Source organism: Crocodylus porosus, unplaced genomic scaffold (assembly GCF_001723895.1).
Source record: "Crocodylus porosus isolate Cpor-Errol unplaced genomic scaffold, CroPor_comp1, whole genome shotgun sequence".
Classification (NCBI taxonomy): Eukaryota; Metazoa; Chordata; order Crocodylia; family Crocodylidae; genus Crocodylus; species Crocodylus porosus.
Genome location: NW_017728906.1, coordinates 3633995 through 3661556, shown reverse-complemented (window position 1 = coordinate 3661556; position 27562 = coordinate 3633995). Strand labels below are relative to the sequence as shown.

Below are 27562 nucleotides of genomic sequence, written 5' to 3'. Positions count from 1 at the left end.
AAAACGAATCACAGACACTCCATTTTACAACGAAGTCTTTCATTTGTTTAAATTGTGAGATTGGAAACTACAGGAAAAAAACCCATGCATTCTCGTGTCCTGCTTGTCTTTCTTTTAAGCAGGGTTTGGAAGTGCTTAAACCTGCAGCATGAAGGTATGGTCACAGTGCGTATGTTTGCTTTGACTCCTGGTTCTGTTCTCTTTTTAAAATTTCATTTGATCATTACTAGATTTATTTTATATCCAAGGGTGAAATACTGGATCATTTCAGTAAGCACCTCAGGTGTTTTTCTCCCATAGAAAAGCATCACCATAAAGCTAAAGCAGTTTTTTCAGGGTCTTTAGTCTTTGTAATTTTCTACACAAAAACGTCATTCTGTTGGAATTGTTACAGTAGCTTGAATATGCCTGTGAGAAGAAACAAAGTTAAATGTTACTATTATATTGTGCCTTGCTATTATAGATGCAAGCTACACTTCTGGATTATAGACTTCACCTGAATGTCAAAATAAGGTGTGGGATAAACATCGTTATTTAGAAGTGAGCACAGCATATATTTACTTATGATGTTTAAAGTTAATTACTTTGTAATGAAGGCGCTTGAGGAACATGTACAAAGTTGGCATCATGCCTCTTTTTCATGGTCTGGGGAAACCTCTGAGCAGATGGCGAACAATTTGTTCAAAAATTGCATATCAAGTCAGTAGCAGAGGATGAAATAAAATCCTGATCTCCTGATTCACAGACTTCTGTTTTAGCCTCAGGCTCATTCTTCTTTTTACTAAGGAGACCTAAAGAAAAAGTTTATTTTGCAATAAGTCTCCACAGATGAAGTGAGTAGAGCAGATTTAATGTTGGTGAGTTCACAGTAGCATAGCCACCAGGAGTACTGGGGAGATCTTCAATTAACCTTTTTCAAGAGAGTGGCAATTGAAATATTTGAAATTGTCCTAGCATGAGCCTTATTTAGAATGTTTCTTCCATGTTTTGCCACTTAAAACCAATTAAGCCTACAATAGTAGGTAGGCTTTGAAGAAATGTGTCTCTTTAGGCTACAATCTATCTTTTTTATGGTAACATCTAAGGCACTAAAACCTAACTTAAGTTGGCATTGTTTTAATCTGTACATATACCTTTTTGTTCCATTAAAATTAAAAGATGTATGCAAGGTTACTATGAATGGCAGTGCTTGGTATGGCTTGATAAATTGATATATATAGCTTCTATATAACATGTCGAAAAGTAATAGGCATGCCATCTTCCAAGTATTTTTTGAGTAGTGCAAGAGTGCTTAGTTTGTAAATACTCATAGTCAGCTGAATGCTGAAAGGTATTGAGTGCTCTGACTTCTGTCAAGCAAAGCACTTCTTAAACTTTAAGCATGGGTTGTCTTGTTGAGTGCTACTTGTGTGTTGTAAGCAAAATGCATATGCTTAAGTTCTTTGTTGGATCAGGGCCAGACTGCTTGGCACCTTGCATGACTGAGTCAGTCTTTTCTATTAATTAATACAGGGTCTCATTCTCTCGCTCTTAGTTATTTTTACATGTCATTTCCATAAACATCGCTGTTCAGAGCATTACAATCATAACTCTGTGGGATACCACAGTTCTCTTAGTGGACTACAGTTAAAACAATTCAGAATAATATGTTCTAAAAGTAGTTGCTTACACCTAAGTTTAGAGGAGTTTCTTAATATTATAATTATTTACAGAATTTTAGGACAAGAATCCCAAACAGAAAATAGTTCTCACCATTAGCTGAAATAGTTCTTTTCATTTTTATTTTTACATGTTCTGCTGATACTTGAAGAGCTAGCATAGTCCTGTACTGGACAGATTAACTGAACAATAACAATTTTGTTTGAGAAGAGCACGCATGTGGCAGATGAAGGTTATAAAACACACTTACTAAGCCTCCATTGCTCCAGCTTTTGGGTGCCATTTATATGGTTTAAAGTGGGATATAATCAATCCAAAGAAAAAAAATACACCATCCTACCCTGTAGCTTGATGACTGAGAAGGCCCTGGCTGGACAGCTACTGCCCTGCTTTTACAATATTTCAGTGCCACTAAAAGCCCAAGGTTTCAGACTTCAATCATTTGAAAAAGCTTGAGGCAAAAGCTAGACCACAATACTCTAGATGTGCCCAGGCTTGTCCGTCAATGTTTCTTCAGCAGAAGCAAATCCCAGAGCCATGGGGCCACTACCAATGGAGGATACTTCATTTCCAGTCCCTCCTATGCATAGTGAGTTCTAGGGCTTCATTCAAGGGCACCCAGTTTTGGTCTAGGATGAGCCTGTCTTTGTGTCCCACAGTCCAAGTTTTTGCACCAGCCAAAAGGCATAAGTATTCCCTTCTCTCATAAATGTGTTCTAAAGTGCAATGACTAACTTGGCAGCTTCCCTCTGACTTCATTGCCACATTATACCATGGGAAATGGGCTTGGCACAGGACTGGATAAGCATATGTCTTTCCTGTCTCTGGCTTCTGTATTACTGTGACTCAGTCCTGTAGCTTCTGTCTAACAGTGAACACTAGCCAGACATTTCATAGGCAGGTACAAGTCAATAAGGTAGATGGTAAGAAGGCAATAAGCCAGTTCTTGAGCATCCTCAGTTTTACTTCAGGAGAGTGCCACTGACTGGATTCACCACATACAGAATTGGGCCCACCATCTCCAGATGTTAGGAACCTATGGGCATTTATGCACTTGCTCCAGAAGGCATGGGAGGGCACTTTAATTAGCGCAGCTCTGAGAGCCATGCTAATTAAAAGCACCCAGGGCATTGCATGCATCAGTGTCCCCATAGTGAAAAATGGCTGTGGGGTGCTTTGAACTAAAGCTTGTCAAATGAGGGGGATGCTGATACATGTGATGCTGGAGGCTGCTGGAGCACATTCATTTCCACCCTCCAGCAGACTTGATTAATTGAGTCTACTCCAATGCACTGGAATTGCAGCATGTCACAGCAGGCTTCCTGCACATGTATAGGAGCCTGTTACTTAGTCTCATTTTGCACACAGCTATGTACATGAAAGACTTGAATGTATGATACATGTGAACCAAAAATTATCCATGCATAAATAACCGCAGAATTAGGCCCACTGCAAACTCCATGGAGGCTGGTATGATGCCTTCCACATTCCAGCAGGACCCAGCATGCTGGTGGCTACAATATTAAAGGAAGTAGCAAGGAATTCCTTTAATATTGCATTCTGCTTTTACTATAGCTGCATTTCCCCCTACATGCAATATCTTGAGTAAGTGATTTTCTATTTAATTCAGGAACCGGTAGATATTACTTTGACCTGGACTGAGGGAAGGGGGAAAGCACAAACCCTTCCTTTTCTCTTGTCCCTTCCCCACCCGTCTCTCCCCTTTGCACCACACACTACTGCAGAGATTACCCTGGAAAAATACATCCTGAGCTACCTCTCTTTCCATTACTTCCAATAGCAGTAGTTATCTAACTGAGCTGCATTGTTAGCCAGCCCCATGGAAGTCATGTGAGCGGTACAGAAAAAACAAAGTTGCTGTGCCAATTGGTCAGGCCTTCCACAAAGATGTGAACTGATCCTTTTCCATTCAAATCTCACCCTTCCACAGGTTAGCATGAGACAAAACCCAACGAGCTTTGCCAGAGGAACCTATACTGGACTTTTTTCTGTGTGTGACTTCATTTTTTGTTATTCCCTACCCCTATTCCCACAGACCCAGAAAGGGATGGTCTTGGCTTTGCTTAAGCACTTTCAGTAATCAGGTACTGAAACAGAGTGAATTTTCCTTTACATAGGAACTGTCACCTTTCTTCTTGTCATTTGCCAAGATGCAATTGGGTTTCTCTGTTTCAAACACTTCTCTTGAATGTTTAATTTCAAAAGTAATGTAACTATTTCAAATGGAGTTTTCCCAAGGTTTCATGCAGGATAGCTCTGCTTCTCATTTTGTTCTCAGTTGGTGAAGCTTTCCCACCCACGTTAATGTCAAAACACTCAAACCGATACTCTTGGCTTTTCATTTCAGCCTTCACATTTTTTTCACATTTCCTAAACATTAAAAAAAGGTGAGAAGTGAGAATTAAAAAGAAGAAACCTCATTCTGTGAACAAGCTGAAGTATCTCAAGAAGGGCTATGTGGTGGGGAAGCATTTTCAGTTCAGAGAAGCATAAGCCACTGTAAGTCACCACAGGATGTAAATAGCTTAGTTGTAATATATTTTTTTATCCACCCAAGATGTTCATAGTAACCAAGAAATGGGAGTCTTTTAAGGGTTCTGTGGCTGAAAGATGTTTACAGAGGAACAGATTTTTTGGGAGGATTCATAGCAATCAGTCTTGATTCCTAGTGCGGTGGTCTACTCATTTACATCCAAGTTCTGAGTTGCGTTACTTTCCATCATAATGGGTATCATTCAATCACCTCTGGAGAAATAATTGGAATACACTTTACCTGTTCATTGACTATTTCTTTGTGTAACTCTACACAATTACTATGGTGTCAGGTCAATTCTAGTTATTTTCTTTCCAGATGAATTTTATAGAAAGAAAATGTGGGCCAGAGACTGGCAGTGGTATTTTCATGTTCTGAAAGACTTGTACAAGATGAAATTTCTGTAACTGTGATTTAATTTCAAGAAGAGGTAGATAGTAGGAATCTGATTGAAAGGGACCATATTTAAGACTGGTAAGAAACAAATTTTACATTTGTAAAAATCCATCTAAGTCACCATTGTAGGTACTTGTGTTGTCTTCTTACCAGAGAATCAGAGCAGTTCTTGAAAGGCGTTTACCCTCACAATGTTCCTTTCCATCAGGCTGGATGAGTGGTGTGGGATGGGTCCATGAAGCCGAGTTATCTAGCCTGTGGGGTTAGAATTTGGCAGTAGCCGTGTTAACTATTGTGGTCTTCGGAGCTGTGGCAGCTGCGGCTCCTCCCATCACTAAACTTCCTGCCCCACAAGTCAGATGACACAGGTCCACACTCTGGGTCCAGCCCAGAGGGCTTTTTATGGGTCCGCAAATTTTGTGGCAGGAGAAGCAACAGCAGCATTAATTGCCACAGGTCATGGGGCTGTGGCAATTAATGCTGCCACCACTCATCTTGCTGCCAAATTTCTGGACCTGCGAGGAGCCCCCCAAGCCAGATGACATGACTCCATGGGCTGGATCCAGCCCATGGGCCATATCTTGGTCACCCTGGTCTATTGCAGATACCTAAGTTTATGCTAGCAAGGTTCTTGTGGCACAAAGTTCCACTTCTTATACCCAGAATCACTGTCAGCTTGGCAGGACTGAGCAGCTTGCTATTTCTCTCTCTTACCTGAACCCCAGTGTGATCCTCAGTTGGGCACCTTATCTTAAGTCTCCCAGAGAGATATGATACTGTAGGTGTGCTCTGAGCACACCCATTAGCCACAGCTTTTTGTTCCACACAGCAGCTTCAATTGCTGGGTCTACTGGAGTCCTTTGAATACTCAGCTTGAAAGTGGGTCCAATGTTCTCCTCTCCAGCGTTCAAACTGACATCTAAATTTGTAGGAGAGTGCCCTCCCAGCAAGACTATGAGTTGCACAGGGCACTGAGACAACTGGTGGTTTTCTGGATGTTTTGGGTTCTACTGAAGTTTCTTTCAGGTTCTGTAGGTTAACTGGTGTATCCATCTGAGCCTCTTCTACTGATCCAGTGTCTAAAACTGAAATGAAGCAGCCAAGTAGAATTTGAACATTTCAATTATGAATTCATGGGTAAGAATCTCATGAAAGGCCAAAACATCTTTTAAAAAATCCTGAAATCCCTAGTTCTGGATAGAAGAGGACCCCTTGGTGCAGGACCTGTGACTGAAAGGTGCCTACTGGGGATTACTGCAGAAGCCCTGGATATGTAGCATTTCAATACTGAGGAGATTCTGAGCAACAAGTAGCCAAATCCCTAGGATAGTCATATTTTAGACAGCTTCCAGGTCTGCTTAGTTATGCCTGGGCTCTTTCTAGTCCCTGGAGAAGCCCACAATTGACTTCAAGGTATCTTGGGCTCTCCTTTACTTGGGCAGTAAGTTTTGTGCCACTCCTATGAGAGCTGCTGGGTAGAACATCATTCCAGGTACAGCCCGTATACAGCCTATACAGATTTCCCTTCCTTCCTTTTCTTTTTGCCAGGTAGCTAACTAGAAAATTGGATCCACCCTTCCTACTCATGCATTTACTTGCGTCTTGTGCTACTGAGATTATTTGTCAGCATGCAAAAAGTCATTAACCATTTGTCTCTGCAGTGTTGCCAGCGCCTAAGGTTAAGCTTTGTCAGTTTAAATGACCACCGTTTCATCTAATATGTTACCACTGGAAACAAAAAAGCAGATCAATCCCCAGAACACTCTTCTTGGCCTCCTTTCCAATAATTCCCCAGCACTTCAGGCAAGCATGCTAATCTAACTGACCAATTCCAGCTAACACCAACTGCCTGTTATAAAAGAAGACTTTAATTGGGCATTTCTGTGATCCCAGCTGGAACAGGGACCCATGAGGGTAGCCAAGTCCTTCTATGTTTACCATCTATTCCAATCCTTTACCACTGTACAGCTCCTTCTGGAATGCAAGCTCAGCTGTAAGGGGTAAATGACTTACCTGTAACTTAGTAATTTAGACCCAAGTAGCATCCAGCAACTTTCTATATGCAGGGACATACACATGCCTTTTCTTCCAAACTGCTTTCAGTCATGCTTCAGGAATTAACTGGAAGGGAAAGCTTAACATTCAAAATGGCTTACACCTGCTGGTTGGGAAAAAGAATGATGCTGAGTGCATCTACATATGCACTTTACTGCAGAGTTGACTAATTAGTTCCACCGTAAAGCATCACACCCATATTAGGGAGCTGAAAATTAATCAACTCCATTACTGGATAGTACTGTTGGGGAAAGTACTATCCTACAGTGGAGTCATTATGTGCATTCAAACGCACATGTAGACTGTGACAGGGGCTGGCTGGGTAAGGAGAGTGCTACAATGTGGGGACTGCCTGCTGGTTAACCCTTCACTTAGCACCCTGATGCTCCAACCAGCCCCTCTGCTGCTGTCTGCGACCACCTGGGGTTGACCCTCCCTATCCTGGGACTTGTCAGCGTGAGGCAGTTTTTTCCAGTGCAAACAGTGCCAGACTTTATTGCTCCAATTAATTGCTTGTGTAGATGCATGCACAGAATAACAGTTTGGAACCAATTCTTTCCAGCTAATACACAAACTAAATGTGCTCCTTTTGTTAATACCATAGCTCCTCTTTCTGCTTGCCATGTATCTCACTGCAAATCATTATTATAAAAGCCTATGGACAGATATGGAACTTGAACTTCAGGGAGGTTCTGAAATGCTTCAGATTTTTGCTGGGAATTTGTACCTTCCGAATTTCGAGTTTTGAATTATCTACAAGTCGAGAGAGTGAGAGAGACAGAGAGAGAGAGAAAGGGGCCAATACTGCCAACTTTTTCCTGATCTTGGATCAAAGTCATGCAAAACTCACAGAATTTCACACTAGTGCTGCTTGGCAACTAAACTTGTTCCAGCTTTACCTGAACAGCTTTGGAACCTGACTAACTCTTCAAATGTCTAATAAAATCATAAATGAGGTCCTTCTCTTCTAACTTAAGGTAGAAGAGTGCAAGAGTTTGGTACAGCCGTGTCCTGCACTCACTTTTCCCCAACCTGACTGCTTGGTCTGCCTGATCCTAAAGGACAGTTGGCTACAAACTGGTTTGTGAATAAGAGTGCCAAGTTCAGTGTGCTGTTGTGTGTGAACCATATTTGCCCTTAATTTTAAGTTTCTGGATCATAAACAAGTATATCAGAAAATGCTTGTGAGTCCCAAAGGATTCAGTTAAATTGAGTACATCATTAAGAATTTTGGACAACTGTGCATTATAACTGGTCAGTCACTATTCCTTTATTCAAAGACTTTACTATCCAATCAGGGATAAATACCATGAGATTGAGGTGACTAACCAAATACTGGGAATAGTTAAAGTGATTGGCTCACAAACTAATTATAGGATGAATGTTATGGCTTCTCACATCTAAATGAATAAATGTGAGTAGCTTACAGACAGGTTTGCGGAAGGCTGGATCTACTTGTAAAGGATTTTTGGACATTATAAAAACTGTTATGCTGTGTTCACTATTAGGGCTGTGAAAAATGTTTCCAGCTGTTTCATTTTGAGGCTATTTCGACTCTTTTCAAGCTTGAAATAGCAACATCGAAATGAAATGAAAAGCTTCAAAACTGCCTTGAAATGGAATGAGGGCAGTTGAAACATTTCAAAAGTTTTGAAGCGTTATGAGTTTCGAAGCTGGGCTTGCCTGCAGGGAAACACAAAGTAAGGAGGGGGAAAGGGCTGCTCTGTTATTGACTGTGTAACTGGCCAGTGACTGTGATCCTTCCCTGAGGTCCCTTCCAATCCCAGTGCTCTGGGGGAGGGACAGAAAAACAGCGTTAAAAGCAGCATTGTTTGAACTGAGCTGCTTTCTGCTTTGGGGTCAATTACTGAGCTGTCTTTCAGCAGCGTCAGATAACAAAGGCTATCCATTCATTTCCTACTTGCTAGCCTAGCCAGCAGGATTCATCAATACCTTTTGCTTTCTATACCTTTTTATTTTATTATTATATTCATCCATTCCTTTCAATGTATTCCTCTGAAAAAATCCTCTTTTTGTTTTTGTTAGCCTATTTGGATTATTTTCCCGCAGAAAAGAAATCTGTGCTTTCTCTCATAGTGTGCATTCCATTTACTGTGTACAGCACATATTGCATAATATAATATAGAATTTATACAGGAAGACATACACACATGTATATATTTTTAATTTATATATCACATAAATACATACATACTTTACATAAATACACATACATATACAATTATTTACATATATTACATAAATCAGATTACATTACAGAAGAACACACAGATTTCCCAGCACACCAAGGCAAAGACATTATGAAGCACACCATGAAGTGTGCTGGAAAGTCAGCTGGCAAGCCTTCAGGGAGGGGTGGAAGAGAGGGGAGAGGAAGACCTGTAAGTTCCCTCCTTCTCAAACTGAGACGCAGCCTCTTTCCTACAACAAGCAGGCATGGGGCTTCCATTAGTTCTACAGGCAGCAAGGAGAGGGGAGCAGTGCCAGTGCCACTGCCTTTGCCTGAGTCTGTGGCACCAGCCAGAACCCACCCATCCCCATGGCATAATTAACCCCCCCACCCATAACCCATATACCCCCATGGCACCAGCCATAACCCACCCACCCCCACCACCATGATAACAAGCAGCAGCACCAGCACAACAGTCTCCTCTACTCCCATGTCACTTCCTCTGGCACTGGAAGGCTCAGCATGGGAAGAGCTGGATCTGGATCCGAGTGCCACAGCAAGGGAAATTCTGGGGGAAGAGGGGAATCAGCTGAGTCTGTGTTCCACACCCCTCAAGCTTCCCCTAGAGTTAGGTCTCCTTCCCCAGAAGGCACTTCATAGGAGGCTGAGGTAGAGGTTGCAGAGGCAAGTGTCTTAGCTGAGTCCACTCCTCCTGTTGTTGTGCCTCTGCCTGCTGAGGAGAGGGAAAAGGCAGCATCGGCACATGCACCTGCATCTGTGCCCTAGAAGTGAGTGGGTAGTGTGGTTTTGGATCATTCTGAGTCGGCAGATGATTCCACATATGCTATCTGCCTGCACTGCTGAGCCAAAACCATCCTGGGCAAGGGAACAAAATACATGAGCACTATGGGGATGCTGATGCATCTCTAGAGGCACCACCGCCTTGCCTTTGCTTCTCCTCAGCCTGGCACCGGTGGGAGTGTGCCCAAAGGGAAGTCCCCCTCTCGCTCCCAAGCCCCCGTCCCCACGAAGCAGAGGCAGGCCACCCTGGAACAGTGGGGGAAAGGTGGACAGGAAGCAGGGCACATTGCAAAGGCAAGCAAGATCACCCAGACCACTGGGGAGATGCTTGCTGTCGATGGCCAGCCCTTCTCCTTAGTTGAGTGGCCAGAGTTCAGGCAGCTCATGGTGCTCGTGGCCCCATCATACCAAGTGCCTGCACACACCACCTGCAGGAGGACAGTGGTATCCTCCTTGTATGAAGCATGCAGGGAGTACTTGAGGAAGGAGCTGTGCAAGGCAGGTCCACAGGTGGGCTTACACTTCACCTCAGACATCTGGAGCAGCCAGGGTGGAGATCATACCTACTTCTCCCTCACAGGGCACAGGTGCAACCAGTCAGGCCACCAGAGGGCTCTCCTTCAAGCCGAGGTGATGGATGAGTCCCACACGGCAACTGAGATCATGGCAGGCCACAACTGCTTGGTGTAGGGGTGGCTCATTGGGTAGGGTGAGCTCACCCGCAGGTTTATGGTCACCGACAATGGGGGCAATCTGTGATGCCAACTTTGTTGGCATCTGCTGTATGACACACAAGTTCCACCTCACTGTCAGGGATTCCTTAGAGGGGAACAGGGCTGCCAGTGATGGCATCAACACCACCAGCAAACTCATTTCTTTGCAGGAAGGTTCCAGGCTACTTCTGCTGGAACAAGGGGGCAAGATGCTGTGAGACAAACAGGCAGAGCTGAACATCCTGCACCACAAAATCATTCAGGATGTAGAGACTCAGAGGAACTCCACATACCTGATGCTTGAGAGGCTGGTGGAGCAACAGAAGGTCATCCGTAAGATGGCCTTGCTCAGGGAGATTGGGATCAGTGCCCCCCCTTAATAGAGCTGAGTGGGATACCATCTCCCAGATCTTGGTGGTCCTCAAACCCTTCATTGAGGCCAGCATTGGCAATGCCCTCCTTAGCCAGGTGATCCCTGTAATAAGGGAACTTCAGAACCAAATGGAGAAGCTCCAGGAGATCAGCGTTCCTGGCTAGGCCAAGTTACTGTCACCAGATGTGCAAGCACTGGTGAGGCAGCTGAAGGAGGGCATCAGGAAACAGTTTGATCCCTTGTGGTCCACATGCTGGCCGCCATGTGCAACCTGAGGGTGAAGGGAAGTGTATACAGCAGCCAAAGCCTGGGTCAGTGGATGGAGGTGCTGGTGAAGAGAGTCAAGGAGGCAGAAGGGTGGAGGCAGGGGGATCTGGAAGAGGGAGATCCATTGTCCCCTGCTAGCATGTCATCCACTAGCCTCTGGCTTCTTTACTATTCCTTCTATTCAGGAAGATCATACACACCAACTGCAGGTGCTTCCTCAGCCTGACAAAATGTTTTTCAACCTGAAAGCTTGCTAAGATATAAATCTCCAAATATTCAGTTGGTCTACTAAAAGATATCAGATTGGCCCAAAGAACCATACCATGTCTGCTAGTGCCATATCATTAGACCAACACTCCTGGTACCTGTCCCCAGTCAGTTGACCGGAAGGACGCAGGGCCCTGGGCACATCTAGGCCCCAGGGCTCAGGCTGGTAGGGAGACATCTCTGGCAGCTGCTGGAGAAGCAGCTCCTGCAGGAAAGGAAAGAAAGGCTCTGTGACAATTTGACTGCCTGAGATGCTAGTGCTACTTTGCTGCTTACCTGCTGTTATTTAAAGTGGTGGACCGAACTGAGGCTGTAGGGGAGCAGGAGTACTCACTGGGGCACACTACCATGTTGTGCAGAGGCACAAGCACCAGTGAGGGTGTCTTAACACACAGTGTTACCCATGTCATGAGCTTTGCTTGTCAGCAGCCTGAGATGTTGTTTCCCAGAAACCCCTACACCTATCTTCTTGAAATTTGGCAGGCTTTGTGGCCTCAGCAGGGGCTACCATGCCTGCTGTTTTCATTTGAATCAGGCAAGACATGAAAAAGTTATAGGCAGTTTCATGATTCCCCATTATAGCCTATGGGCAAAACTTAAAAACAGCATTGAAAAAGAGACACAATTTCAACAAAATGAAATGGAACTGTGCTTCAAAATGAAATGAAACTCAAAATGAAACACTGTCTCTTCAAAATGGCGAAACAAAAGTCAAAATGAAATGGTGCTGTTTTGCACAGCCCTATTCACTATGTATTTTTACCAGAACAGCCAGTAAGTATGGGCCTCTCGCTTCAGACCAATCAAATGTTAGATAGCGTGAGAAGGATAAATTAAGGAGCTATCCATGTGAGTCCACTTTGCTCTACCAGCCACACCATGCCTCTATGCATTCTGTGGGCTGGGAGCAGACTGTAGAGTTAGGATGAATCACACAGTATACCTGTCTTGGAACTATTGTTTTAGGCAAGTACTATTTATGCTCAGTTCCAGCTTTTCTTTGCTTTTTTTTGTTTTTTGTTTTAAATAAGGATGACAATAGCTAATTGCATCTCATCATGTGCTTCCTGGAGCTGTGTCTTGAGGCACAGCCCTGACAGTTTATAGAATCTACAAACATTCCTAATGAAACCTTAATTTCTAGGACTGAAACTGTTCCATTAGAGCAGCAAGGCAAGAGTCACAGGCTGTTCTTCTGCTTTCACACACTTGAGATTTTAATTCATGCCTGACGTTTTATTCTATTTCACTGGCTTATTTTGGGGAAAGAAAATAGAAGCTGGAAACTTCTTCAGTACTTCACTTTAGTCATCCATTACAAAGTAATTTACAGACTTTCTACAAGAAGGGAGAGTGCCAACCAGTAACAAGTAACTGTCATATAAATCAGAAGGCATTGAAGCCTTCTTCAAAACTTTATAAATAAGTGAAAGTCAGTGAAAGAGTGAACAGTTTGATTTGTAATTAAATACATTAAGAGAAGCTCTTGTTTATGACCAGGGATCTGGGTTTTCTGTTTCCCATGGAAAAACAGAAAAAGCATGGATTTTCCCTTTTAATTGAGACAAATGTGGATTTTTCATTTTAATGAAAAAACATGTACATTTTTCACTTTTACAAAGAGTTCTCTAGAGGCTGGCAGAATGCCAGCTTGCAAGAGGTTGGGGGGAGCAGGAGGAGGGCAGCGATGCAGGGGGTGCTGTGTATATGCACATGGCTGCCAAGCAGCCTGGAGAGCAGCTTCTGCAGGTAAGTCTGGCAGGGGGAGGGGGGATTGCGGCCCCATAGGGAGCAGGGAAGGGAGCTGGGCAGTGCTAGGTCTGGGCCTGTGGCTGCTGCTCAGCTGTGTGGGTCTTGGGGTCCAGGGCTGGAATCCATGGCAGTAGGTCCTGGGAGAGGAGTGGGATGGGGCTGCAGGTGGCTCTTCTAGTGGGGTAGCAGGGGGGCTGGCTCCCCACCACTGTGTACACTCCTGGGGGGCAGAGGGGGCATGTGCCCGCCTGATCTGTGCACAGGACAGGGGCAGATGTGAACTGCCTGCTGAGGACTTGGGCTCCCTGCCTTGCTGCGCTCCCCCTGGGGTGTCCATGGCCTAGCAGGCGGGACCCAGAAGGGCCAGTCAGTGTGGGGCTGGGTGGGGAAGCTCCTTGCCACTGTATGCCATGTGCCACCCTGGCAAGGTGCCCCCTGCTTGCCTGGCAGCAACAGGGATGGCAACAGATGTACACCTCACTGCTGTCAGGTGAGCAGGGGGCACCTTGTTATGACAGCACAGAGCTCCCAGCAGCAGCACCGAGCTTCCATGCCCAGCACCATTCTACCCTGCTGTGCCAGGTCCCTCCTGCTGGGCACCCACCCTCTCCACAGGCTGTGCTCCAGCCATGCCACTCGTGGGGGAGGGGGAGCCAGGCTCCATGATCCACTCCCTGCTCGGGCTGCAGCAGCCATTGCCTCCCACAGGTGGAAGACAGGGCTCAGGTACTGCTGTGGGGGCCAGGGGGTTGTGGACCCAGGTCCCTGGCTCCATAGCTCTGGCAGCTGGGGGCCTCCTCCAGCAGGGCTGGAGGGTGGGGGGTGTGGGTCACCAGCAGGGCCAGGGGGTTGTAGGTGGGGAGTTAGGGGCACCAGCAGAGCTGGGAGGATGTGGCTTGGGAGTGAGGGGCCTGGACCTGTGTCCTGGTGAGCAAAGGGGGGAGGAGAGACTCTAATTTTCTAGGATAAAAAACCCAAAATCAAACACCAAAATGTATAGGTATTCAGAATGTATTTTGTTATAGTAGCTGAGGCACTGGTAGGCTTCCAAACTGCTTTAAAATTGTAAATATATCTACACAGTATAACCTCATAAATCCAGATATCAAAAATTCGTAATTCTCAAAAGTCCAGCACTTTTTAAACTTCCCCCACCACTCCTTGAGATGCAGAGGGGAAAGTTTGCATGCAGTGGCTGCTGCCGCCATCCACCACCTGGCTCCAGATGCAGCAGCTACTGCTCCGGGTCCGGCTGGTGCTCCAGTTTCAAAAAGTGGAATTTTCACATTTCCGGCAGGTGCTTGGTCTGGTCCCAAGCATGTTGGATTTATGAGGTTATACTGTAATATATTGTGTTCCACTGATGCCTATATATATATGTATTAGTGGTGTTTCATTTTAATTGTGGATTTGGGGGCTTTTAAATCAGAGAAGGTGAAACTTTTTAGCAGAGAATTTGTAATTTTTTTTTTATCAGAAAAAAACAGGATTGCTGTTAGTAAAGCTTTCTGATAAACATTAATGGTTGTATATAATTCTAGCACAAATGAAGTGACTGCAGAAGATTTGGGACTAAGATTGCTTTCTCTTTCTCATTTGTTATTTCCTTTTCAGAATACATCCTTCCTCTTCTGTCCCCACCTTCTTCATTACAAACCAAAATTTACTTTTCAGGCTTAGACAGTAGGTAAATTGGCTAAAATTTGACTCCTGCTCTTTCTTGATTGGTGGGTCCTGATGCTTATCAGATGCACAAACAGAATTACTTTTACTGTAGGCCCATTTTTCACATGTAGGCAAAGGGAGTTATTATTTTCCCTTAGGAGGACTTGCAAGCTCTTAGGGTCCATATTGTTCAAGCTGTTTTCTGCATGTAAGAAAACAGATATTTTCTTTTTGCCCATTCCCTGTTGGTGAGACTCAAAACTAAAGTCATATTTTATTCTTGCAACTATTGTTCCATTAGGTTCCATTCTGACTTGCTCCTACCTCCACCCTCTGACACCTCTTGCATATACATTTAAATTGCATCAGCACTGATACTGGGAATAAAAGGCTTACTTTATGACCAGTCTTGGCCCCGACAGATAGGTAGATAGATAGATAGATAAAAGTTATCAGCACATTTTCACCTGATTTTTACTGAAAAGGGGGTAGGGGATGGTATTGGTGAAAAGGAATTCTTCAATTTCGAGGGTTAATGTCCGTAGAAGGGGCATTTGCATACTATAACTGAATCTGAACACAACCTCTTCAAAAGCTACCTTCGCGACTGTAACACAAGACTTCCATTCCCTTTCTGTGGGACTTGTCCTTAACAGATTTAGACATTTTTGAAATCCAAGTCATAGTACTTAGTGTAACACAGGTCCCATTCAGCTTTAGAAAGCTAAGAACTTTGTTAAATAACAGAAAATTCTACTTTACAAAAATATTACTACATTTTAATGCAAGGCATGAAGTTAATTCAGCTTAACTTAGGCTCCCGACTTTCTTTGAATCAGTTTCCCAGCATTTAGGGGAAAATATTATCTACTAAAAGGCATTCTTCTTGCTTGGCTATCCAGCTTGTTTTAGTATTTTAACTGTCTAATTAGGAAATATCTAATAGCATTTAACAATTTCTTTTGCCGCCGCAGGGTGAGCTGCATACATCCTCCAAATTACCTCTCTGCTTGTTTATTCACAGTGAGTAGAACTTACATGAGCAGCCACAGAGACATCACTAGGACTATTTGTGCATGCAAATATGACTCCATTTCAGGAGTGCAGAGAGAAGTAGTTAGCCATGCTACTCTGAAGTCAGGTGGTAGCAGGGCAGGGTGATACCTTGGAGACTAACTGGTTCAGAGAGGCATAGGATTTCCCAGGAGACAGGCTACTTTGTCAGATGCTATCATAATACATCATAGATGCATAGCCTCTGACATGCATCTATGCCTACTGGGTAAGTACAGAGAGTCAAAAAGCCTGAGGCTGAATCAGTTAGGTTGTTCTAAGCAGGTTAGTATAAGCTGTAGAGATTGAATCAATTTGCAAGTGAACAGATATTCACTTTTGATTCAGGAAATGCAGGTGTATGCCTTCAGTGGCTCAACCCAGATGCCAGGAGATGCTAGAGCACACCTCCCAGCCTGCCAGCTCTGTGGCTTTTCCCCTTTCCCTGCTCCAGTGCAGGGGACATGGTCAAGTCCCAGCCCAGAGACAGCTGGAGGATCTGCCTGGGTAGATGGGTGGGAGTGCCTGCCAGGCTGGAGTGGGTGGCTGGGGAAAATGTAGTGGCACTGAATTCATAAAAGCCTGAACAAGATTAGCCTCTGAAGTGAGCATGTACTGACCAGAAGGGAACAAGCCTGCAAAGTCCTGCTGACTGTAATCATGGACTACAAATCCTAGAGGCACCTAGAAGCAGGAAGAGGAAGTGATAAGCAACCCTGCAGAGTCCTGCTGCTGGCCTGCAAATCTGAGACCTCAGGGGCAGCAGGAAGAAGTGAACACAGAGCCTATGCTGGGATGCTAGGGGACCCTGATTTAACTTGAATCAGGAAGGGGTCTGGGACAGAAGTTTCATAAACTGGTTTGACTTGTCTGATACTACATTCAACCAGGTTTATCTGAAACTAGTTTCAGCCATTTTGAAACTGGCTTATGTGCACTGAATTTCTGTTCTGTTACAGGTTTAAACCAGTTTCTGAAGACTTAACCATTTTATGTGTAACTTCTGTTGCTATCCCAAAAGCTTATGCCTCTCTGAACCACTTAGTCTCCAAGGTGCCACCCCGTCCTGGTTTCTTTAGGGCTTCAGAAAGTGCAAGCTCCAGTATTGCCTACTGCACCGTGCCAAAAATCATGAGACAAACTCTTAAAAAAAAATCAAGAGATTGGCACGTAAATCATGAGATGCTATTTTTGAAGTGTGTGTGTGTGTGTGTGTGTGTGTGTGTGTGTGTATGCGCGCGCGCGCGCGCGAGCGAGAGGGGTTATTTGTGAAGGTGTGTGTGGAAGGGTGTGTGGGGGGGGTGTGGGCCTTGGAGCCTATGGAAGGAGGGTCCCCACACACTCTGGCAGGATGTGGGGTACTGTGGGGTCAGGATTGAGAAGCACCATCAGGGCTAGGCAGGCTGTGGATTGGGAGTGAGAAGCAGACAGAGAGGAAAGGGGTGGGGGGGAGATCAAGTCCCCTGTGTTGAGGGAGTAAGTGGGGCAGAAGCAAGGGCAGGGGTGAATGTGACCCCAGGGCAGGGGAGGGGGGTCACCCAGAGGTGTGGGTGGAGGGGTGCAGCTCCCTACCGCAGCACCCACCACCAGGGGAGGCATGGCATGTGTCCTCTGCAGGCCAGAGGTAGGCTGCCTACTGGGCTGGGGCTCTCCACCCTGCTGCCTTGCCCCAGGAATTCAGCCATGCAAGCCCAGTGCGTCTCCTGCCACTGGGCAAGCAAGGGATGTGCCATGTGGCCAACATGCCCTGTATCCCGTGCCCGACCAGCAGGTGGCAATGGCATCATGAGGCTGAGCTCCTGGAGCAAAGCAGCAGGGCACAGAGCCCCAGCCTGCAGTGGGAAGCCCTCCTCTGCCCCACGGGGGACACATGCCCCCATGCCTCCCCGGGGGGGGGGACACACTGCTGCAGGGAGACATGCCTCTTTCCCTGCAACTCTGGAAGATCCACCCTGGCCCCGGGGCCCCATTCACCCTAGTCCCTGCCCCTCACTGCGGGGGCCCTGATCTCCCCGCCTCTTCCCTCTCCTACGCTCCTTTTGCTCCACTTCCCAGCTGGGAAAATCCAAAGATCTGAGGGTTGGATCGGGAGGTCAGGAGTCGGAATTATTTTGACTTCAAAATCCCAAGTCTCGTGATGGTTTCACAGCAGTTGGCATTACTGAATCTCTTGTGGATGGGTAGTATGAAATAAAGGAGTGGTTTACATCTGTGTGTGTGTGTGTATGTGTGTGCATGTGCGCAGACACGCACATACATAGTAGAATTTATTTTGGCTCATCACCAAAATGTTCCTCTTAAAAAAAGTTTGGAGTGATTTGAGATTTAAAAGTGTGTATCTCACTCCACTCTTAAGTATCTACCTTCTCCATCCTCCTGGTTTGATAAAGGCAAGCAAATGCCCCTGATAAAACAGTGCTCTGGCTACAATATTAGAGGAAAGATGCTGCAACAGCCTGATGCGAGCATACTCAGTCTTTTAATTAAGGCTATTTTTAAGCAATCAAACAGCCAAATTAGTATCCAATTACACTTGGATTCAGATAAATGTTAAAGCAAGTGTGAAAATGTAGGACTAATTTGGAAGCAGTAGCTGAGGACCTAGAAGATAAAAAAAGAGTCTGGGCTGAGGTGGTTCAAATGGATGATGTGTGTACCTTTATTTTACAGACTATATCACAATAAGGCAATATCCTGACACAGCATACATCAAATATGGTACATCTGCATTCCTTGCTTGTATGTTTGACTTCCGGTTTCTCTCTTATGCTGAAATTGAAGTCTACTGGAATCTGAAGCTGTTTCAATTAAATGATACCCTGAAGAAAATACCCATATATTCAAGTATGTTACCTTTAAACTCAACTGACATATTCTTAGAAAAGCCTGGTAAATACAGGTCTGCAGGCAACATTCAGAAGGGCATAGTCTTCTTGGAGGTGATGAACCTTCAGCCTCAAGACACTGGAGCATACACCTGCAAAGTGGCTCGCCTAATGCCGCCTCCATATCTGGAAGGAATCAGCAATGAAACTTACCTGTGGGGTAGGATTTTGCAAAGCTTTATTTTGAAAACTTTTCCCCGATCTACTTAAAAATGCCAGACCCATAAGGATACAATACAGCACCGGGAGTGCAATTGAAGCATCTGAGTTTGCCAAAATACACCACACAATTCTGTTCCACAGGGAAAAATTAAAGAACATTTCATACCATTAAGATACCTTTTGCCAAAACACATCAACTAGCTAACACAATGCATATGTATTTGATACACCTAATCTTTCCTTAGATTCTGGACTTTCCCTAAGTCAGGAAAATACTTACTTGTAAACATAATCCAAAATTTTATATCAAGTTCCACAAGGATGGAAGCTCCATATTTATATCACAGAACTGCTACCATCATGAGCTTTCCACCTGGCCAAATCTTGGGGCTATTTTAGTGTAACACTGCCCTCTGGTGACTGGTTTATAATCAAATTTTACTGATGCCTTATACTGATTTGGTTAATTACCTAGTACTCAACTTTCAGTAATGTTACATTTAAAAAGGGATTTTCACTTACCTTGAGCAGGACAGATTTGCATTTTGGAAGCAAAAATCCCACACCCATGTGCTGTAATAGATAAGAGATGGTCATTTATATGAAGCCATGGCTTTATAATATCCTCTTAAAGTCACTGTGTGATTAATAACAACCCATAGTCAGGAGAAGATCCAGCAGGAGGTGCACTGGTGCACTTGCACTGCTACTCCCCTTTGATTCCTGGTTAACCCAAAGTTTAAAACCAACTGTGTGGCAGTGGCAGTAGCTTTTCTAGTCAGGCAATATTAAGGGAATAACTTGACTTTGTGGCTCATTATAATCTACCTGATCCCTTCTAAACTCCACAGGTGTTTATGATCCTTTTCTTCACGTTCCACCAATCAAGCTAGCCTTTGTTCTGCAATTCCGCTGTCTGTTAGCTGCTCCTAGTAACAAAGCTACTATTTCACACCCCTGCAGATTGTTTTTAGCTCATCCCAATGAAGTGATATTTGTTTGTGCTTCAATCTTAAATGGAATAACAAAGCCCTAGGCCCAAAGAGTATTAGTAATGCTTCTAGTTTATTGTTAACTGGAGAAAAATATTGCTAACACCATCTTAGTTATGTGCCTCACTATCTGCACCCCCATTTCCAAAATTCTAGTTCCATCCATGCTGAAAGTTATTTATTCTAGTAATAATTTAGATTTTTTGTTGTAATATAAACAAAATGCTTTTAAAGACAAAATAGAAAACAAGGTATGATCTAGTGGTTTTCTATATGATCTAGTGGTTTTCTATAGGTGAACAAAAAATGAAAGGTTCCTTTGAAGACTACACTTTTTCACCTGCTTCCTAATTTGAAAGCCCCATTTGAGATAATGACACCTTTTCCCACCATGCTAATATCCAAGGTGGTCCTTGAATTTTGATTGCCTTGTTTACACACACACACACACACACACACACACACACACACACATGGCTGTCCATAGCGTACAGCAAATTGGGGCAACTGCCTCAGCCCCTGCTCTTCAGGAGCCCCCGTGGAGCCAGGACAAGAGGCCAAGGCCCCTCCCATGGGGCCTGCCTGGTTCTGGCAGCTCCGCCTTGCGCCATGGAAGAAGTGCAGAGACCCCCCCCGCCCAGGTGCGGGGGAGACCCCAGCCCATGACCTGCCTTTGCGGGGGGACTCACGGGCCCTGTGCAGTGTTAAGGGGGCCTTGCACGGGCTGATTTGCTGGGCCGCACACCCCCATAGGGTCGACCCATATATAATATAAGCATACATATGAATGAATAGCTCAAAGAAACTTGAGGGCAGCTGCTTCATATCAGAACCGGGATTCATTTTCAACCATAATTCTTTATGCTTAGGAATTGAAGATAAGCTGGAAGCTTCTTTTAAGCCACTGGAAAGTCACTTTGTCATCTATATAGGAGTGCTGGCAGTTTCTATGATTGTGTGCACCATAATTTGTATATGGGTAAGAACTCCATTTCAATTAACATATTTTCCAGAACAACATAGCAGCCTTTTGTTTTCAAGCAGGGTTCTGTTTCTATTCATTTTTTCCCCTGTGTGTACAGAACTACAAACACCAAGGTGATGAACTGACATACCCAAAAAAGTCATGTCTTTGGAGTCTTGGAGACATGTCTAATGCACTCATTCTGATAAGCAGTTAATTGGAGGGAAGAGGAGAATAGGCAGATCTTCATCCCAAATTGACCCGTTCATGATTTGTAAGAATTTTATTAACTCTCAAAAAATTAATTTCGGAAAACCTGCATTTATGTTGTTTAACGTGTTTACATCAAGCCCCTGAACTTGGGTAGGCTCCTAGGAAGCAGAGCCAAAATAGTTTCATTTCAAGCAACCATGCAGCACAAAATGTTTTTTCATCATTTGAGCCTAAAGGCAAGTGGAAAAATCAGGTATTTGGGCCAATTTCCACTTGAATTTGGGGTGCAGTACCACTTTGAAAGTCACCAAGAAAGAACAATGGGAGCAAGAACTACAACCAACTAGGAAATGTCTACTCCTATAAAAGCTTAAGTAACTTGCCTGAGGTCATATAGGAAGTTCACAGGGACTTGAAACAAACATTTGGAATGCCTAGTTTAATTAACTTAATTTCGTTGCATCAGTTAATAATGGAAGCATGGTTATTTCCTTCCGAGTATAATGAATTACATGTCACTCTGATAAACAGCGAGTGTCTACTCAAAATGCCATCCTTCCTCAGAGCCAAAATGCAATTGCAGGGTATTGCATAGCTGTGCTTTTCACTTAGTGAGTTTAGCAAACAGCAGAAACAACAAAATCTTTTCAGAAAAGCTGCTCCTCAGTGGTGCATCCAAGGCATGGGAGCAAGTCAGATTAGAAAACCCATAAGAAAATAATTCCACGTGAAATCTCTACTAGATTTCTTGAGATCAGGATAAACTTCCAAAGTTTGGGTTGGCTAATTTGAACAGAAACTTTCAAATGCTTTACATTATAAATTGAAAACCAGGATCTCATCGCTCCAGGTCCATTTTTTTCTCCTTCAAGTCAGGGAGCTGCTGTCTTTCACATTTAATTCCTTTCTTAATCGCATTGTTTATATCCAAACAGTTCAAGAGATTATTCGTCTTTGGGGTTTATTATTCTGCCACTTGCTACTCCCAAAGGTACTGAATAGGTGCCCTTGTGACACTTTAGGAGATTAAATATTTGAGTTAGTAACTTTTTAAAACCATTAATCATTTTACTCCTGATTAAAAAAAGAAGTCATTTGTTTTTTCTTCCTTGCATCTAATGAATTGCAAGTTGCACTGAAAAGCACAACACAAAAAAGCATCTGAATAAAGAAAGTGGAAGAGGCTGCAGATCTGACTGATAGCTTTGATGTTCAACCCAGAAATCAAACTGTAGGTCTGAGCAGCAGGGGCTGACAAGAATCTGGGCTCCAAACTGATGATATACAGCAGTCACACACTTTTTAAAACTCTTGCTATAAATGATTCCCCACCTTCCACAAGATAATAGCAATCCCTTAGTTAGTTCTACTGTCCTTCTTCTTGTAAGAAAAACTAAATTTACTATCATATCTGTAAGGCAGTTTTAAAAGCCTCTGAACTTTTTGTCTATGTTTATAAAGCACCTAGTACATTATAGGTGCTTCTGCAAGTTAAATAATTATTAGCTTTTTAGATGGGGTAAATTTAATACTGTATCAAGGATAATTTGATGGCTAATATGTTAAAGGAATATCTTCTAGAGCAGGGGTTCCCAAACTGTGGTCTGTGTACCCTTGGGGGTACACAAGACATCTCTGGGGGGTACGAGGGAGAAATTGTGTAACGGTGGATTTAATTTTCATCATCATAATAATAATGGGCATTTAAGGGTTTAAAATATAAAACATATGCTGGAAGGGGTATGAAGGCAACTGCTAAATCTGAAAGGGTGTATACAATAAGAAAACGTTTGGGAACCTCCAAGCATATCAGCTGATAAGGGTATAGATAGCTATAAGCATCCTAGCAGTTAGACTTATAAAAATGAGTGAAAAAAATTACTACTGCTTTATTAACCCTTTGTATTAACTGCATAAGTATGCCTTTAATATGTGGCATGATCTAAATGACAAGAGGTCCAAGAAACTATTCTCAATAAGAGCTCTCTGACCTCACCTGTAATGTTACTGCACCCTGTGGTACAGAGCGCTTGAGTGTTTACTAAGCATCGCATTGAATTTGTTGGCTCCTAAAAGGGTCTCTCAAGACACCAAGAAAAATACACAATATGCTTTTCTCCGTCTCTTATTGTTAGTGCCTTGAATTGCACCTTGACGTGCATCTTCCCTGCTCAGTAAATCTCTGCTATTCTTCCTCCCCCAATTGGCTCTATGCTAGTGTTGTCTTTTTCCCTCTTTACTTTGGATCCATACCTAAAGGAAATGCAAAAGAAGATGATGATTAGGAACATCAGCTCATGACAATGAAAAATCCAAATTTTTCAAAGGTTGCCAATTTAAATTGAGAGGCTGAATTATGTCAGTGGAATACTGGCTAGCTGAGAAACTTCAGGATTCTTTTACATCAAGTTTCTTTCCTTTTTTTAAAAAGAAAGGACACCTATAAATGTGCAGTGAGGCTGCTCCAATGCGGTGTAATTACCACACTCCAGCAGACTTCAGTATCATGTGTATCAGCATCTCCACGCTGAAAAATGGCAGCAGGGGCACTTTAACTAGAGCTCATTTGATTTCTGAAAAGAAGTCCACAGATCGGGTTTGGACCAAAACTTCAGATCCAACCCCTGCCATAACCTTTTCAGGATATTTGAATTATTAGTTTGGACCTCTCTCTCAACCCCTCTATTTTATATCACTATAGGGTGTAAGATGTGTGATTGAAGCTTACAGGACTTCATTTACATCCAGTGCAAAACAGAACTACAGACAATGTTGATATATGGAGTCCCAAGTTCCACTTGAAACATTATTACATTATATATCAGTTTTATGTCAGAGGGACTAATGTTTTTATAGCCTCTCCATTCAGAGTAATGGGTCTCTACTCACAGGGGCTTCATAATTTGAATGGAGGGCATCTTTTAGATTGACAAAGTGATTTATAAATGTTGGATCATGAATTGAGAATAGTTATGTAAATCAGAAATGTTTCTTGAAGTGAAAATAGCTGTTGTTTTTCTTTGTTGAATGAGATCCGTGTGTTCTTTGGGGGAATGATTTAAATTCATAATCCCCAACACACTTTCATGGGAATAGCGTTATGCTAATGAAGCCTATTATCGATTCGTAATCCTACCTAATTAAATTTGAGCAACGGTTCTTTGCGTAAAGACATATGTAGCTTAATTTCCTTTGTGACTCACTGCCATGCTGTGGCCTACAGAGGGTCTCACTCTTTCCCATTCACACACGCACACACACAGAGGAAAAATTTAAATAACAAAAACGCCCACCTGCCAGATGCCCCTTCCCTTACTTATAATGAGCACTTAACATTAACACTTGTTCAATTGCAGTGTAATTTGCAATGTTTGTATCTTACATGGCCAGCGAAGTCTCATTATATCATAGTCAGATAAGCTTGGACATGAGTGTTTTCATCATGGCAACAACGTAAATGTTATAGAAATAGCCATTATGTATAAGCTAGTTTACTAGACTATTTCATCAGTGGATTATGTGAAGGGGAAGAACAGAATATTTCAGTCTCTTATGTAGCCTATTTTACCCTTCGAGAGGATGAGCACTCTGATGTGGTAAAAGACCACCCTTCCTACATGTCCCATCAGACAAGAGCCATGACCTAGAGGAAAAAATATGTCCGACAGTCCATGTTATTATTTTGTTTCTGATACTTCACACAGGGTAGTGGGCAGATACCAGCCAATGATCATACACCCCCTTGTTATAAGATATGAAAAATCTAATAGGAAACAAACAAGTAGGACAGGAGAAGGAAGCTTGCATATTTTGGTTAATAATATAATAATAAAACAGTTTGTGGAAACCACCAAATCACTCTTCGGGGGGTGGGGGGACACTGATAGTTGTATTGTGAGAAAATACACATTTCTTAATAGTGCACAGTGATTATTATTATTTTAATGTGAGCAGTATTATATTGATGAGCTCCTCAACTTTGTTTCCCCGTTTCTGTGAGCTTGACATTTTTGCTGGTTGTCGTTCAGCAACATTATCTGGTTTTCAAAATAACCTCCCCCCTCCCCCCACTCCTCCCAGGTATATCATTTTCTGGGATATTTAAAAGTCAGCAAGACTGATAAATGCAACACTCAAATGTGGTTCACTTATTCATATGCTTCTGACAGCTTATGCAATTAAGTCTTATGTAACATTTTCTTTCCAGGCTCGAAGAAAGTCTTCCCCACAAAGATCTCAATCAATGACAGAATCCATGGTCTATATGGATATGAATTTTGCAAAGCGAAAAACCAACAGTGAAGGGTGAAGGTCTATCAAGCTACAGAAGGATATAAATGTTTTCTCCTCTGTTCATTACACAAATTAATGAATTTGATATCAATGATACTGAGGGAGTAGCATTATGGATTCAAGACTAAAATTAGTGATCTTTGTGTCATTTTAGAACTAGAATTGGTTACTATGTATTGCAATTCAGGCCCCAAGTCAGCAAAATATTTAAGCATTTATTTGAAATTAAGCAAGTACTTAGGAAAAGCGTGAATAATGTATTTATTACATTTTTCTACAACTTCTTATCTATTTTGTTGTATTTTAGTCTTGATAAGAAGCTTAGCTTTATGTCTGTACCCAGATGGTGAGTACACCACCTTCTAAGTATTTCTTTGAGTTTGTTTCTTTTTTCTTTACTGTTTTTTTTGAACTTGTCAAGAAGCCTTTGGTAATGAAAGATCTTAATTAACTAGTGATCTGATAAAGGGTCCCATCTATCTTTTGAATGAATGATGGTCTGACAGACCCATGGGACACTTTTCAGAGCACTGGGTGCATCTACACCTTTGTTAATGTGCTTTTGCTAATGTGCATTAAATTTAGTACCTCTGGGCATTCTTACACATGCAAGCACCGCAGCGCCTGGTGCTGTGATGCTTGCAGTTGTATAAGTGGCAAAACGCATGCCAGAACTGAGAAAATGGCAGCGGCCCACTTTTGAACTAAAACACATAGAAAGTACTTTTGCCATTTTCTGTGTGCTGATGCGCATTTGGCTGCTTATACAACTGCATGCAATACAACACAGTGCACATCAGCTAGCATGCAGAACAGACTGGATTAATCGAGTCTTCTCTGAAGCAGTAGACCTCTAGCACATTGCGGGACCAAAATATATGTATATTATAAAGGCCCTTTGTTGTGAGGTACTAGAGCAGGGGTGGGCCAAATACCACCTGTGGGCTGGATCTGGCCTACAGCAGGTCTTTGTCTGGCCTCTGGTGGGTTTCTCAGTCCCCTGGCCCAGGCACGGTCGAGCCGTGATGCATCCTATTGCCCCCTGGGCATACAGTGGGGCTGGGACAGTTCTGAAGCTGGACTGCCTTTCTAGGCAGCCCAGGTAGCAGGTGGCTTCTTCTGGTTGCCACCACTGCTAGCCCCAGCCCTGGCCGTACTTCTGGGGGCAAAGGTAAGGGGCTAGGGAGCAGGGCTTCTAGTCCCAAGATGGCGACCATGGGGTGGGGTACCTGTTAAGGAGTGGGGCTACCCTTGCGGCCCTGGACAGCTCACCAAAACTCATTAAGCGGTCCTCCACCCAAAATAATTGCCCGCCCCTGTACTAGGAAAAGATGCCTTAGCCTATTTTAATGTGCATTCGCAAAAGCGCAGTTTTTTGTGATGCTTTAATATGCATTAAAACAGGTTAATACACATTAAAACACACATGTAGATGTGCCCACTGAGACTTTTAAATATGGTGTTCAAGTTATACCTGGAGCATTTGCTTTTAATATCTTTACATTTCCTTGTTCTGTTCATTAGATACTGCGTTTCTGTTTACCCCTTGTCTTTAACTTTATTCAGTGCTGCTGTGAACCATGAAACATATTATCCCTGAAGTAGTATAGGTTGTGGATACACATACATTTGGAGCCATTTCAAAACAGCAGTAGCTATTATATTCTAAACTGGCTCTAAATGCATCTGTGTCTATACCTTGAACTTTCACCTCCTCAAACTATAAAAGTTATAGCTCTAAAATGTGAGGCTACAAGCAGACATAATGAAATGTATTGATCTATTGATCTTAAAGGATACTGATATAAGCAGTTATGGTGCAACTGTTATATTTACATGTTCCTGTAGCTATAAGTGTAGCAAAAACTACTGCAACTTGAACTCCATTTCATTCAGGTCAAAGTTGGATCAATTTAGCTCACTTGTATCACTATGGTATCCTTACAGATGGTGGATGCTCCCAAGAGGCTTCTCCCCCCTCCTTTTATAAAGGGGTTGAAAGGTACATTTGTTCATAGCCTGAGGGTTATTAGAAGATCATGAAGTGCTGCACTTTTCCCCCAATCTCATTAGGAGAATACATAGGATTTGACACCATCCAAAATGACAACTAGTTCTATAATCCCTATTATAGTCATATAAAAAATAGCATTAGCAAATGTAACCAGGAATTAGCATGGTTATTTGAATGAAATCCGTTCTATTTTGCATTTAATTTCTATGCTACTTATTTTGTCTGTGTAGTTTTAGTTCTACTCCTCTTTTGCATACATTTGCATTCCTAAGTGTCAGCAAAGAGAAAAAGAA

The 27562-nt window shown here is 43.1% G+C and overlaps 1 protein-coding gene across 2 annotated transcripts; it reads left to right on the top strand.

The window, feature by feature from the left end:
* The first annotated feature begins 25 nt into the window (after positions 1 to 25).
* LOC109305612 lies at positions 26 to 25844 on the top strand. 2 transcript variants are annotated; one of them, XM_019528606.1, is made up of 5 exons: positions 26 to 154; positions 15668 to 15716; positions 18417 to 18791; positions 20655 to 20764; positions 25170 to 25844. In XM_019528606.1, the coding sequence occupies exons 1-5, from the start codon at positions 149 to 151 to the stop codon at positions 25269 to 25271; spliced, it is 642 nt and encodes a 213-aa protein (XP_019384151.1). In that variant the 5' UTR covers positions 26 to 148; the 3' UTR covers positions 25272 to 25844. The 2 variants fall into 2 exon arrangements, with proteins under 2 accessions (XP_019384151.1, XP_019384150.1); XM_019528605.1 differs by lacking the exon at positions 15668 to 15716.
* Positions 25845 to 27562: the final 1718 nt, after the last annotated feature.